Source organism: Tamandua tetradactyla, chromosome 10 (assembly GCF_023851605.1).
Source record: "Tamandua tetradactyla isolate mTamTet1 chromosome 10, mTamTet1.pri, whole genome shotgun sequence".
NCBI classification, from domain to species: Eukaryota; Metazoa; Chordata; class Mammalia; order Pilosa; family Myrmecophagidae; genus Tamandua; species Tamandua tetradactyla.
The window spans coordinates 8093821-8109560 of record NC_135336.1 but is presented as its reverse complement, the minus strand read 5'-3'; the positions used below and the strand labels follow the sequence as shown (position 1 = coordinate 8109560).

The 15740-nt window shown below is 39.4% G+C and overlaps 1 protein-coding gene across 7 annotated transcripts in view; it reads right to left on the bottom strand.

Moving 5' to 3' along the window:
• Nucleotides 1-2470: 2470 nt before the first annotated feature.
• Nucleotides 2471-15740, bottom strand: part of LPP (LIM domain containing preferred translocation partner in lipoma) — a 696418-nt gene continuing 683148 nt past the window's right edge. For 6 of the 7 annotated variants that reach the window (XM_077117860.1, XM_077117864.1, XM_077117861.1 and 3 more), the window contains 3 exons: nt 10188-10366; nt 4496-4616; nt 2471-2685 (listed from right to left, as the gene is read on the bottom strand). In XM_077117860.1, the coding sequence (XP_076973975.1) occupies nt 2557-2685; nt 4496-4616; nt 10188-10366 (429 nt within the window). In that variant the 3' untranslated portion in view covers nt 2471-2556. The remainder of the gene's footprint in view (nt 2686-4495; nt 4617-10187; nt 10367-15740) is intronic. The other variant, XM_077117865.1, reaches the window with a different exon arrangement.

Genomic DNA, 15740 nt, shown 5'->3' with positions numbered 1-15740 from the left:
GTAAAGATACTCTGAGGTTATGTGATAAAAATGTACTCTAAAGATTGTAAGCAAGCAGTATTTTGCTGGCAATGCCACTGTGATATGTCTGTGACAGTAATTCTTATAACTTTTTTTGGCATGTAAACATTCAGTTACATAAGCACTTAAATGTAACAAATAAGTAGGATGTTATTACATTTTTATAGTATAAATATTCATAAATTCTTTCTCTTTTGGCAAATTTTATAATAACATGACTGTACTTCAAGACATAAAATCCACCTCTTAGTAGACTGAGCTCTTTGCTTTTGGCCAAAAGACAATTTCCCCAAAAATATTTCATAGAAAACAAGTTATTTAATCAATCAAGCTGATTTTAATGTTATGCTAATTGTCAAACAGTCAGTGTTCTGTGGTCATCAGCATGGTCTCACTTTTATGTTGCAAGACAGAAATTTAGAGATAGACTATGGGCATAATATCCTAAAACTCACACACTACCCTTAAGTGAATCCTATTATATATTTCACCCTATGGGAAATATAAGATTAGAAAGGTAAAGAAATAGCAGTCAAAGGAAGCTCTTGAAAGCTTTAGCTCTGGTGGCTCAGAAACAAAATTGCTTGGTGATGAAAGCAAATGAGCCCCAAATCAACTTAGATGAGCTATAGTGATGATAGCCTTAAGAGGCTTTTATTTAAAAATAATAGTAATAATTGAACCACTTCTTTGATATTTCCTATTTGTGTAAAATAAATGCAATTGGAATTCCTGCGACATGTGTTATGATGCAGTACTTGCCCGAATATTTTTCATTTCTGTTCTAGATGCTAAAATTAAAAAAAAAATGAAATAAAAAAACAATCAGACTAAGAAAACTGATTCTATGATGCTATAATCATGAAAAAGATATATGTGGACTCAGGAAATGGTACACAGGGGAATGTGCCTGTATTTGCTACAGTTGATTTTTAAAACTGGGTGGTACGTATACGGGGATTTATTATATTATTATTTATACATTTTGTATACTTAAAGGAATTCATAATTTAAAAATATATATTTATGGATGATCTGAAGAGAGGTTTAAGGGATCTCAATCCAAAATAATTAGTTTACAAAATGACAACCTGCCATTACTAAGCTAGGTGTCTCGCCTTAAATAAAACACATAGGAACTAAAGAATATGGGTCTGCAGCTGGCAAGCAAGCATTTCACTGGCCAATAAGAGTCTGAATAAACATTCTAGGCAGAGACCCTGCATATTTTTAGCTCAGAAAGGCAGTTTGTTTTTTTTTTCAGCAATTGTCTTTGAAAGTATGGTGTAAATGTCACATCCATGATATGAAAATATCTCCTGCAATATGTAATTTAAGTTACAGAAGGATTATCAGGATAATGAAATGTGGTTTCAGAATCTTTGTAAGCTTTTCCTTTTTTTGCAAAGTAAACTAAACAAAATGACACAATTTTATTTTGTGTGCCCTGATTTGCAATTGTCAGACAAAAAGGACCTGGCCCAGGGCTGTGTGCACATGGTGGCGGGAGTGGAGGTAAGTGAAAACTTCTTTATCGTTCTCTTCCTTGAGAGAAAAAGTCGATGTTGGTAGTTGTGACTGAATATTAGAAAAGAACATGGTGATATCTCTTAAGATGTAAAGTGGGATATCTCAGAAATGTTAGATTCCAGAGAAAACCAAGTGTGTGTATATTATGATGTACAGATAATGTGGAAAAGGACAATGTTGATACTATTGTGAGATAAAAATGGGCTTTTCAAACACACCCCTAACATACTTTTTCTAGCATGATCCACCTGGAGTTTCTTTGGAAAAAGATTCAAGTTTTCTTTTCCCTCCTCTCTCATTAGCGGGCCTATGTTTGTCTTTAAATGAGCTTTAAACACTGGCCACTATAGATTACAAATTTGGACAGTTGCAAACAAAATTTGAGATTGTTTTAACCTATGCAACAAACGACTCAAATTCTATGTAGCTTAATATATAAATTGTGCATTTTTCTCCCAGGAACATGGCTGGTTTAGAGCAACAAAAAGATATACAGATATACTTTGCAATACGCAGAAAAAGAATGTCTAAACTTTATGATCACAGGCAACATGGAAGTGATAGGATAGAGCCTTGAAGCATAAGTACCTGTGAGTTGGCAGCTTCACCCATGAAAAACTGTGTGACAGCAAATACCACGCTAAAAAAAAGTCACTCAACCAGATGAAAAGTGAGACAAACATAGGGATTAAAAGTTACAGGAATGCAGAAGTGAATGGGATGGAGCATAATCCATGCAAAAATGTGGAAGTCCTTGGAAACAAAGGCCCATGAAGGTCCTACGTGATTAAATGTGAAATGTGCATTTGGGAAGAACTTTAAAAAAAAATCTCATTCTATGTGCTTCTAAAGAAAGGTTAATAGCATATGAAGAACAGAGACCATCCCATAGCTTGATTTCCTTTCTTCTATTGCCCTATTTCTTTTTTTTTTTTTTTTTAATTTTTTCGTTGTGTTTCGGTCTTCTCTGTGCTACCCACTAACCAGCTTAACAGATTGCTGAGTCTAAAGGTCGGTGCTAGCCTTAGCAGTTAACACCCTGATGCGAGCAGAGTTGCAGGTCTTGCAGAGGATGTGTCCATCCAAGGGGTAGCAACCTTGGTTATCACCTTCAGACAGGAGACCACCACAATCCTAGGAAAAAAATAAAGAAGAAGAGAATATGGGACCTTCATAAGTACAAATGTAAATTACATACATGGAGATCAAGTTCCTTAGCCTTCTATTCAAGGTCTTACATAATGTGGCCTCTTACCACTTTTTCAGCTTCATATGCACCCACTTCCCCCTGCCCCCTGTGCCTTTCTTTCTCCAGGACATAATATATCTTGAACTAAAAATTGGAGCCATAGGGTGGGCCACAGTAGCTCAGTGACATAGTTCTCGCCTGCCATACTGGAGACCCGGGTTCGATTCCTGGTGCCTGCCCATGCCAAAAAAAAAAACAAAACAAAACATGGAGACATAAAATGCAAAATGGATAAACTGACCATTCTAGGTTCACTTAAAATGAAATATTAATACAGGAAGAGAAAACCACAAGGTTCCAAGTTTGCCCCACCCTCCCCCTGAAAACAGGCAGCAGCAACACAGAAAACAAAATAATAATAGAGCTCTAACCACTAATTCATCTTTACCCTTTATCATTAGTTTAAGGCTCTCTTAAAGGGACAACACCTCTGCAGGAATGAAATTTCTTGGCCATTTCTGAGCAAATGCAAAGGTATTTAGCATGATTCCTGCCAAGCAAAAGGTCCATCCGTGGGCTCTGCACATTCACTCTAACTGTTAGTAAGAAAATAAAATCTTTCAGTCTGTGGGGAGAAATAATTTGCTTTACTTTCTAAAAAGCTAGCACATTACAGAGTGCTGGACTAGAAGTCAGGACCTCTGGGCACCACCTCTAATTCTACCATTGCCTATGTGACGTCAGGCAAGGCCAGATGCCACTCTGAAAATCTTCTACATTGCCAAGGTATTGAGATGATCAAGGATTAATAGATACGGAACTAAAACACTGCACAGTCCTATGTAACTCTAAGGGCTCATGTTACCATTGGCAGCATATCACATTTGGACAGTTGCAAACAAAACTTGAGATTGTTTTAACCTATGTAATATATGACTCAAATTCTATGTAGCCTGACATATAAATTGTACATTTTTGCCCCAGGAACATGGCTCGTTTATAGTAACAAAAAAGATATACAGATATACATTGCAATATGCAGAAAAAGAATGTCTAAATTTTATAAGAGTCCTTTTTGGAGCATGTTATATAACAAATGCTGGACCTTACCTCTGGGAAAAATGGTAGTTTCTATGGAAAACAAGGTACTTGATCTAGTGGTGTTTGCTTTTGCTAACTTTAGTAGAAACTCTAAAAGGTCACAACTGCTGCCTGCCTCCCATCTGCAGTCATTTGACCTCTTGTCTTGGCACTCAGTCAATACTTGATAAATAAATGAATATCCATGACTTTGCAGAAGAAGTTCCAACTCCACTGCAATGAATGAATTCTCATCCTGCTCAACGGTGACAACAGGATCTCTGCCCCATAGGAGTAGTTAACTGTAGCATTGGAGCCCAAGTAAAAGATTTAGTATAATGGCAACAATACCATTTCCCACAAATTCAACACTTTGCATTTATGATGTCCTTTATGACAGAGTGTTGTATTTTAGCCTCACAGCCATATTTGGGGGAATTAAGAACTTGACTGCCTTTTACAGATGGGGAAATTGAGACAGAGACAGGTCACATGACATATCCAGTGTCACTTGTATTAAATGCCCAAATACACTGGGATCAAACGCCGAATCCCTACAAACACAGGCACCGGCACCTCTTCCAGCGCAATCACTCCAGTTAATAAAACTCAGCTCTCAAGGGACTGTCACTGCCCATCCTGCACCAGCAGGGCCTGGGGGCGCTGGCCACACACCTCACAGCGGTAGCAGTGAACGTGGAAGTCACGATCCAGAGCTACGATGCGGACGGTCTCCTCCTGGCCTGGGGCTGGCATGATAGGCTCCCTGCACACTGAACACCGGGGGGCAAATTTTCTGAAAACAGAGATAATGGCAGTGGTTAGATTCTGAACCTAAATCTTGAGTGGTGAGTCACAGAGGTCTGAAGAAGCAGAAAGCGAGAGTCAGGACACCTGGTCTGCCATTTTGAGCAAGTCACTTTCTACTTTTGGGTGTGCATTCTCATCTGTAAAATGAGGGGGTTAGACTTGGTGACTGGAGGTCCTTTTAGATCCAAAACATCATGACTGTTTGCGTGAACTGCTTGTGCATGAAGAACAACTTGGTGCTACTTACCACATGGTATGTGGCCAGGAATTCAGCACCAATTCCATAGGTGCTGAATACAACTCTGGGCATGGCGAGGCTGGCCAGCAGGGAGGCAAAGCTCCTGGTCAGCTCCTACTTGTTTCTGACTTTTATTTCTAGACTTTTCTTTGTGTCTCCAAGGCTCTTCCCAAATATCCCAGGCTTGGTATCTTTGCTTGTTCTCACATTCATTAGTACATCTTAGAAACGTGTCTTGAATTCTAGAACATGACACAAGAACACTCAAGTACATAGCTTTTCAAAATGGCAGAGGCTAGTGAGTTCATTTATACACTACGCTAAACTCACAAAGCCAAGTCTGCATTGCTTACACTTCGGTTGCAATATACTTTGCGTAAAAAGAAAAAGTTAAAAAACTGTTGTTTTTAGTTCTTAAAAGAATTTTAGCACTTCTAAAGAGTATGAGTATATGATGACATATACATGTACATTTACAGATATATGAGTTTTAGAGGCTAAGTGTTGGCGAGGAATTTCCATATTTCTTAATTTCTTAATGTAACCAAAAGTCCCTAACAGTTTTTCCTCCTGACAGATTAATAGGCTGCAAATATAGTGCATGCATCCATCTGTATCTTCTGGAAATTGGAGGTGGCATTTGTGAAGGTGTGAAATGAGACATGATTTGAAATGGACATGGATAAGAGCGGAAGAGATTTAGAAAAAAAGAACACAGACTGTGCAGCTCAGTTTTTTCATGGTAATGTTTTTAAGACTAATGATGTTAAAATTTACCTATTTGTAGTGAAAGTTAAAAAGAAATAATGATAGTAATCTGATACTGTGTAGAGTAGTTTATGGCTGTCAAAGCATTTTTACATACATTATACTCTAAATGTACATATTAATTTTCCTGGCAGCACCCAAAAGGCATCTGTATGGCTGCAATCTAAATAAATATGAATTAAGCAGCAGATCAATTGATTGCTATGAAAGAAAAATTAAAAGTCTCATGGTACAACTGCAGCGGTAATCAGAGTTGTTATAATTCGTATTTTATGCAAGAAGTTTATACTCAGTGGGAAAAAAAAGCTTGACTACCTGATTATTTCTGAATCTGGGTCATCAGTAATAAAACAAGTAGGCTTCTGAGCTCAACTGCAAAATTTCCCCTCTCCAAACCCACTGGGACTGTAAAATCTGTGCGGTCAAAACTATGTCTTGCCTAACACTGTATCCATGAGCCTTCCTTAGTTTCTGTAGAATTACATCCTCTGCTCCGGTAAATTTTTTTTTTAATTGACTGCCTATTTTAGTGGTAATTATTTTCCTATCTTTGGGGCCCAGTAAACTACAAGCTTCCAAAGATTAAGACTTTGTTCTATCCCTGAGTCTTCAAAAACGACTGACTAACACAGAGAGGGAACTTTAGGCTATACCTAATGAAGTGATATATATGCTCTATTTCTCCATAAAAAGACCTGACCAGGCCTTTCTATTCAATCTCAAGGAGCTTCTACTTTTGGAAGGGCACGGACTGGTTTCTTGTGATGATTCTTTCCTCCCTTGCCTTCGTTTTCCTGATGGGAAAAGTTAAGGTGAAGAGACAGGAGGTGGTTCCCACCATCTTTACAGTTTACCTAGCCAGCAGTGGGAGGCGGGCTCACAATCCCCACAGTTTGCCTAGCAAAAATATATCCGATGAAAATAATTTTGATGATTAAAATAGCTACCACTTATAGGGTCCTTATTATGGGCCATGCCCCTGATAAGCGCACTCTACATTTGACCTTCTTTTCTACTGACAGCAACCTCATAAGGAAGTAGGTATATCATTTCTACTTTACAGCTGAGGCCACCAAGGCTCTGAGAGAGAGAGAGAGAGCCTTAGTCGCCCTGTATCCTGGCACATGCCTGGCAATCAACGAACGGGTGCTGATTAAACTGATCAATGGACGAGTGAAATATCCTAGATAAGAAAGCACAGATAGAATAAAGGCTCAACACACTGAAAGGGTTAGTCTGCTCTTCTGCCAGGACTGAGAACACAAAAATAAACAAGGATTGCAATAGACAGACTAATGAGAGTGCTTCTTTATATTTCTGTATTTGTTCTATTAATTTATATATACATATCCCGCCTTATTGCAAAAACTTATTTACGGTGTTTCCTATATAATTACATATACATATATACACATACACATAAAACACAAGTTTATTTATACATATGTGTGTTTATATATATATATGTATACGTATAAATTTAACTTACTACTAGTTAAACTATGGCAAGTGCCTTCTATCAGGGATTGACAAAACTATAAAACACAGGGAGGAGAAGTAAATTAAACCTGGGGATAAGGGAGAGGTTGGGATCAGAGAATTCTTCTTAGAGGAGACGGTATCTGAATTGGGCCTTGAAAGATGGCCATATAGGTGAACTGGGAAAGTGTTTATATTTGTGTGTTGGAGGTAAGGGTGGTGGTAGAATAGAGCTGGTCTACTAGGGGATTGACTTTTCAGGGGTCAACTGAAGCATCATCTTGAAAAGTCTTCATGCCTAGTAGGCTGGAGGATGTGAGCAAACCTTGAGCAAAGGTGGCCGTGTAGAAGATGGCTCATTAGCAAGGTCTCAGAGATAGTATTTCAGAACCTTGTTACTCAAAGTACAGTATAAGGCCAGCTTGGAACTTGTCAGAAATACAGAATCCCAGGTCCCATCCCAGGCCTACTGAATTAGAATCTGCAGTCTAACAAGATCCAGAAGTGAACTGTAAATACATTGAAGTTTGGGAAACACTGGTTTGGAACATAGGATTCTAAATAGACGACATAAATAGATCCCTTCTCCTGGGTCTCCTGTATGTCACCATAATCTCTACCCCCAGGCAGCTTCAGTTACAGCAAAGCAAGTCTTCTTTGAATGCAGAGACCCCTTTTTTAGCTCCGTGCCTTTGCTTTGTACCTGGGTTGTTCCTTCTGCCAGGAGTCACCTTGTCTTCCACTTAAACCGTTCTTCAAATTCGGCTTCCATGAAGCCATCTGTCTTCCAAAAGTGACAGCATGAGCCCTTCCCAGCACCTATAGCACTGTCTCTACATCATGGTTATGTCTGCACACATTTCTTGCTCTCTTCCTGGAAAGCTCCCTGATGATGGGGATGTCTCTCCATGGATATATGCAAGTTCCATCTATACAATCTTCATCCATGTATTTCTCACCGTGCCTCTTTTTCCTTCAGCACTTAGCACGGTACTTGACACACAGAGTGCTCTTAGTAAATGTGAGTTGAATTGAATTGAAATCGATTTACTACAAGTCCACAAAGGTGAGACTCATTCAAAAGGACCAAGAACAAGGCCCCTAAAAATTCAGTCTGGAGAAAGAGACTGCATCACCCTAGCTAACCTCTCCTTGGCCTTGCAATGCTTGTCCTGTGCTGAGTACTTAGCTGTTTTGTTTTATAGTTCTTTCAAGGTGTGGATACAGAATTCTGTAAATTTTCTCGTAGGAAATGGGGAAAAGATCAAAAAGCTTCTCTCTACATACCTGACAATAATGCAGGCAATATTATTTTTAATAAATAACATGTTTTAACATGCCATTGAACTAGCAGGGGGAGGGGGAAATAATGAGAATTTCAGGTTTTTTTTTTTTTCCCTCTTTTAGTTGCCCCAGTCTTCCTTTCTGAAGCTTTCAGACCCACACTTACGCCATCAGTCACAAATCTCCAATTATGTTCCCCACCCCTAGAAATGAAAGATACATAGCATAGATATAAACTTACAATCATCAGAATTGATTTCCTTATTTAATTGAAGGGTGTAATATAGCAGTCTTTCCTCAAAACAGAAACATGTGTGCTCTGATTATATCTATCGGTCTTTCTTGGATTAGAGTAAGTCTAAGAAAGGAGAGATCAGTGACAGAAACACACCCCCCCACTGGTATCCTTTCACTTCCCTTAAATAGATGCAGTATTTTTTTTCTTTTCATGTGCAATTATAAGCTAAAAATATCAATAACGTGAAGTACAATTTATGCTGTGATTGCCCTTTAAAAGTGAGCCCTTCTTTGTCTAATTCAGGTTGAGAATTTCTGCCTCTGGAGTTTTTTTTAATTCATTCAGCATCACGTCTTCTGGTGAGGATTTTCACTCTCTTTGCTACTTGGGAGGCGGTCAGGAAATTCATTTTTAGAATATGAGTCTCAGGTCCCCAAACCGCTTATGGCAAGTACCTCCTGGTTGTTGACAATCAACAGAGTGGTGAAAATTAACCCACAAGACTGCACATTTGGGGGCAGTTAAAGGGACACCCAAAGTGGTGAGCAATACATGCTTCATCTCTTTGGGAACCTCACAAACTATCCTCCAAGCCACTGCCCAGTGAACACAAACCAGAAACCTTAACATTTACAAATGACATCTGCAGTTTTTATATAGTTCTTTAAAAAAGAAATAAAGCAAGTGTGATCAGCCAATTAACCAACTAACTAACCTGCCAAATAAAAATTAGCAAAAAACCAAGCAATAAAATGTTCATGAAAATCCCAGCTCTATGTAAGAAAAAAAACCTACAAAGGAGGGAAATGAGAAAGTTGGAACATATTTTTCCAGGCCCATCCGTAAGAGGTCTTGACCTAGAGGCTCTCTTTTTCTAATCCTCCTCAAAAGGTTGTACAATACTGGAATTAATCTATTTCCTTAGAAAATATCTGGAAGAAGAGAAGCCCTGGGTGGGGAAAGAGGTTAGGGACGGTTGTCAATCTGATGGTAATGGCAGGAAATCCCCTTTGAATATGTGAGAGGCCTGCATCAGTAAAATGGACTGAATTGTTTTCTTTGCCTGCACCCCTCTCTCTCCCATATCCTCCCATCCATGAAGTGGCAGGGAGTCAGAGGTCAGCTCTAGGGCAAATCCTGGGCTGTCACAGCAGGAAGAGCTCAGGACAGGATCTGGTCCAATGACCAAACTGAAGAGCGTGGAGACTCTGAACGATATGACCAATGTCGCACTCCTGTTCTTGTTTTTGTCAGGGCGGGCTACCTCGGTATCCTTTCCATTACACGCACACTGTGGCTGACTCAACTTATTCTCAGTTAGGGCCACACACAAACGCAATGGACAAGCCCCAGGAAGTCTTCAGTCAGAAGCGGGACGACCACATTGGTCACATGGCCTCAATTCCCGCACTGAGTGAGGAGATAAAGCAAGTCATGTAAACCTGAGCTTCTATGCTACTAAGAGAGATGAATAGGGGACCCAGAAGCCATGGGGTAGGAACAGATCCAAGAGGACTGGCAGGCTGGAGGAGGGAGAGTGGATTGCTCACTTGTGGAAGTCCTCAATGCAGTGAATGAGGCCGCCAGCGTCCACAGTGAACGGGATTCCATCCAGGCTGCGGTGGCACATCACACAGGTGAAGCAGTGAGGATGGTAGGCCTTCCCTGTGGCACGGAGAATCCGCTCCATGATGGGCTTGGAACAAACATTGCACTGCTCCAGGGTGTTCTAGGGACGGAAAGAAAAACTCCAACATGAGACTGGGACTTGAGGACCTCCACCTACACAGCAACTGACAATACAACAGGCATTTTTTACACCATGCACTGGCTCATGTGCTTATCACAATAGTCTGAGGAAGGCAGAGTATGCACCTATATTACAGAGAAGAGAAAACATAATTAGATGAATCAATTACTTTTCCAATGTCCACAAGGTAGTAAGCACCAAATCTAGGATTTTCATTATATGAGGGGGGTCAGCAAACTTCCCTTTAAAAGGCCACGTGGTAAAAATTTTTGGCTTTGTGGACCATCCAGTCTCTGTTACAACTCAATTTTGCCACTGAAGCACAAAAAAAGCCATGATGTAAATAAATGGGTGTGGCTGTGTTCCAATAAAATTATTTACAAAACAGGTGTTGGGCTGGCTCTGGCTCAGAGCTGAAGTTTGTGGACCCCTGAACCACATCACCCTGCTTCTGCACTTGCAGAATGCTCTACCATTATTTTTAAAACTTGATTTATCGGCCAAGCACTTGTCAGGGCACCAAGGCCTTCTTAGACAGGGGGTCTGTCTGAAGATTGAAGACTGTGACACACAGTATGCCAGCCACTGAACCCATCAGAGCTCGGCACGATCAATAAGGCTTTGGATCATTTAAGGCCCTGAATGAAATAACATCTCCAAGTTTTGTGTTCATGAACTCTTCATGGAAATCAATGCTGAACCTAGCGAGGGTCTAGTTTTGAGAAGTGAATTGAAAAGTGATTCTAGCTGGCTTTAAAAAGATGCTGATCACCACCAGCATTTCAATCTACTAAATTTATTTGAACATTTGTTGCTGGTGATCGGTGAAGGGGAGGGGTAAGGGGTATGGTATGTATGCATTTTTTTCTGTTTTCTTTTTATTGCTTTTTCTGAATTGACACAGATGTTCTAAGAAATGATCATGATGATGAATATACAACTATGTGATGATAGTGTGAGTTATCGATTATATAAGAAGAATGGAATGGTCATATGATAAGAATGTTTGTGTTTGTATGCAGTTATGTATCATAAATAAATAAGTTAAAAAAAGATGCTGAATTAAAAAAAACACACGGCACCCTTCATGATTCACAAGGATTAATAAAATTAGCTTTTAACTTTCCAGCCACATCTAGAATTCCATGATCTTTTACCAAACCACGACAATTTCACATGTAATATGGTCCAGTTGACATAATTTAGTTTTACTCACTAAGTGTACAATCTGGAATAAACCTGGGATGTGGGTCTGACTGGGAAGATACAGAATTGGGATGGACATAGAAATTAATGAGTATAACTGCTTTCTTACCACGAGAAACTCTAAACGGCATGAGAGAGGACGTGCCTTTGAGTAGCTCATTTGCTGATGCCTGAGCTATAACAACGACCTTTGGACTGGCTTCACTGTTTCTCTCTATCCGCCGATAGTATTTCCCCCACCTCATCCCAACCCCCCAAGTGACTCCCAACTTCCTTTCCAAAACGTGGATGTGAACAAGTAATTTTCCTTCTAACGAAACATTTCATAGCTCTGCACTGTAAATAGAGCTAGTTCTTCACATGCCTTTCAACCTTCCTTTCTAGTCTCAGCTTCGTCTAACATCCTTGACTCCTCTCTCTTGTTCGAATCTATGTAAATTTCCTTAGTTCTGTGCCTTGGCTGATACCTAGATTGACTACCAATACGCTATTTTGATTTTTCAAGGTGCAGGTCAGAGGATAACTTCCTGTGAAGTCTTCCCTGATTACCCAGTCAGAATGAATTGCTTCTTTCTCTACCCTTCCTAAGCACTTCATTTACTTTGCTTACAGCATTTACAGCATGGCTTTTATTAAAATCATTTGTGTGTATGTCTGTATCCTTTACTAAGAGCACAACTTCTTTAAGGGCAGGCACTATGTCTTTGGAATGGATCCGTGTCCCATAATAACAGCCTAGCATAACTGTGTGCAAAGAGAACGAATAGAGAAATTTTGTCTATGTTTACATCCCACGCTGAGAGCATGAGGCTGGCCCCAACTCTTCTCACTCTGGAATCCATCCCAAGATGGATCTGTAAATCCGTCACCATCCTTTCCCCAAAGCTATGGTTGCTCAAGGTTCTGAAATTGCTTAGTCTGCCTCATGGAAGTCTAAACTCATGGAAGCTATTAACCTACTCCCCCCCACCCCCATTTTGAAGTGGTGAAATTAAAATAGCAGAAGAACAGAGAATAAGAGTCTACAGATGACGATGATTTGGACAATGAGGTTTCTTACCTCTTTTCTACCTCGGTGATTTGCTCTGGGCTGCCAGAAAATGCTTAACCAGAAAATGTTTTTGTTTGCACAGAGGCTTGGCTGCAAGGTTCACCTTATTTTCTCAAAACCAGCAGCAACACAAGGTTTAGTCAGTTTTTAAGGGAAGTCTTTTTAGTCTATGGAAGTACTGCTTGAAGGACAGGGAACCTGAACATTTACCTTTCTTTTACAAAAGAAAAACAGCGTAAATCTATACATAAACTGACAATGTTGTAAAATCTCCCCAAATCAGGAAATGAAGGTTCCAAGAGTTCAGCTGACTGGAAGCTTGGGCTAGCACATGGTGATCTTAGCTGGCCAGCCTCCTTCACTGTTCTTTACCTCTTCCAGTCTCCATGTTGCTTCACTGATATTCTTAAACATATCTTCTCCACTTCTGCCTTAAAGAAATGATATTCTCACAATATCAGGGAGGAAGCATGGAGAGATCCTGAAGCCCAGGCCTCTCATTTTACCGATGAAAAACCGGATCTCACGAACTGATATGATTGGATCCACGTCATGGAGTTCATTAGGGGCAGAGGTAAGGCCAGTTTTCTTACCCCCCACATCGAGAGAGGAGTCTAATGAATTTATTCTACAGCAGTAGAGAGGGAAAGTCACTAAATAAAGAATATGAATTCTACTTCTGGCTTGCAATATTCACTGTATGATCTTGGGTAAATCCTTTCTTCTCTTTAGACCTGTTTTCTTATCTGTAAAATGATTGATTCCAAGTTTGCAATTCTATGAATGTGATATATCAACCTTAACAACAACAGGAAAAGGTCAACGCTTCCATTACCAGAGATATACTAGAAAAAAATAGATAACCCCTTATCAGAGGTTTGGAAGGGGAATTCATGTTCAAGAAACCTGGAGTACATATCCTTTATTATGTCTTCCCATTTATGATCCCAGAAGTTGCTAATGGTAGAATCTGAAACTCCAGAGAGGGAGATCTTTGTGTCTTTTTTCTGGATGATTATTTTAAAGCCAAACAAAAATATATTCTCTTCATAGAAACCTGAAGTTTTTCTGAACCGGTTGAAATGTAATGGTTATTAAATTTAAAGTTTTTACGAGAATAAAAAGAAATAGGGTAGTTCACTGGTAGAATTCTCACCTGCCATGTGGGAGACCCAGGTTTGATTCCCAGCCTATACACTTCCCCAAAAACAAACAAGCAAGAAAAGAAAGAAAGAAAAAACAAGCAAACACAATTCAACAAATGGTGCTACAATAATGGGATACTCACATGGAAAAAGGATGAAATGTGACCCTGGGCATATAGCATATAAAAAACCAAACCAAACCAAACAAAAAAACCCAAAACACTGAAATAAGTCTTCAAGGAAGTAAGTGGAAGATAGAATTCTCTAAGTATATCCATTTGAACTACTTCTTGTGTATGGGGTAGGGGTGCCATGACTGATAGTTAGAAGCAAAGAGCACACTTCAGCATAAGAACTTTCAATCTCAGTGGAACACATTGTGACCTGTCTCCAGATCCATCTCAACTGCTCTTCCACATGGACCCCAGCCTGGAGTTTCCACACTGAGCTCCCTGCCAAATCTTAAATAAGCTGTGTTCTTTCACAGGCCAAGACTACCTCACATCCTTCTTTGCCTAGAGAATGCCTATTCATTCCTCAATTTGAAGCTCATATTGTTACCTCTTCTGCAAAGCTTTCCTAATTCTCATCTGTTGTCCCCCAAGCAAAATAAGCCATTTTTTCCATTCCTGTAGAATTGTGTGATGCCTCGCCTTTGATACTGAGCACAGTATACTTGGGTGAGGTGTTTCTCTTTAGCTAAGGATAAGTCCTTGAGAGAGACTCAGCCCTGAACCCTTGGCCACCAACACTCCTCACAGCTGGAGCAATGGGCACCTCTGCTCTGAAGGGGGATCTGGGGGGCATTCCACTAGTGTCTATAATATTAACCATCCGTTCTCAGGGCTCACCAGACCCCATAACACACAACAGGTAGTTGGTGACTGGCTCTGGAAGGCCTTACAGCTTAAACTGAAGAAAGACTCTAGATTTTATTCTTTATGCAATACACACTGCAGAAGGATTTTTTTTTCATAGAATATGTTTTAGGCAGTTACTCCAATAAAAGCATCATTGAAGGGAAAAGATGTTAAAGTGGCAAAAAAGCAAGAAATTAGTCAGTTGCTAAAGGCACAACTTAAAAGTTCTCTAAAGAGATGGCAATATGATGGTGATTAAAACTAAAAAGCTAAGTGAAAACAAAATCACAAACCTTCTATACAAAACTCCTAATTCAACTGTTTTAAAATTAGAGATACAATCTGGTTGTATCTTTTCTTATCTTTGCATATCCAATAAGTAATATCTCTAATTACAGGCAGAAGAGCTGGAAGAATCATCTGGACATAAATGAAGCATATACTATGTGCTAGTACTATGTACTAGTCAGATGATAGAGAAAATAAAAAGTTTCTGTAATTTATATATTATATAATTGTATGTAAGTTTTTGGTGTTGAGTGTTTTAGAAGATTCAAGACTATAAGTGATGGTTGCCATTTGGAAATGTTAAAATTTTCATTTCATAAAATTAAAATGTGATCTTATATTTAGTCATTATTTTCTTTTAGGTATGAAACCAATGTGGAAGCAGGAAGGACTCTTGAAAAGACCAAAGTTGACATCTCAACTTTTAAATACAGTTTTGGCACTTCCCCTAACAAGCTAATGTTTTATTATTATTCCAGCCTTTTCTTCTTCTCTAGGGGCTTGATCCATTCCAGTTAAAGGGTCAACCAGCAAGTCTTGTTGGAAGAGGAATACAAAGAAACAAAGGGGAAATAGAAAACATAAAATCTTGGAAAGTCCTTAGAGATTACTTTAGTCCAGGTATTTGTAACTCCCCTATGCGCTCTCTTCTCCCATAATCCTTTGTTGAGGGAAGAGATTCATCAAGGAAGCACATCCCAAGAGCCAACGCCCACTTCTGGATAAGGATGTTAAAAGGGTAGTGTCTGTGGGGGACCCCCAGTGCACAGTTTGAAAACCATGATTCTAGACCAACTACCGCC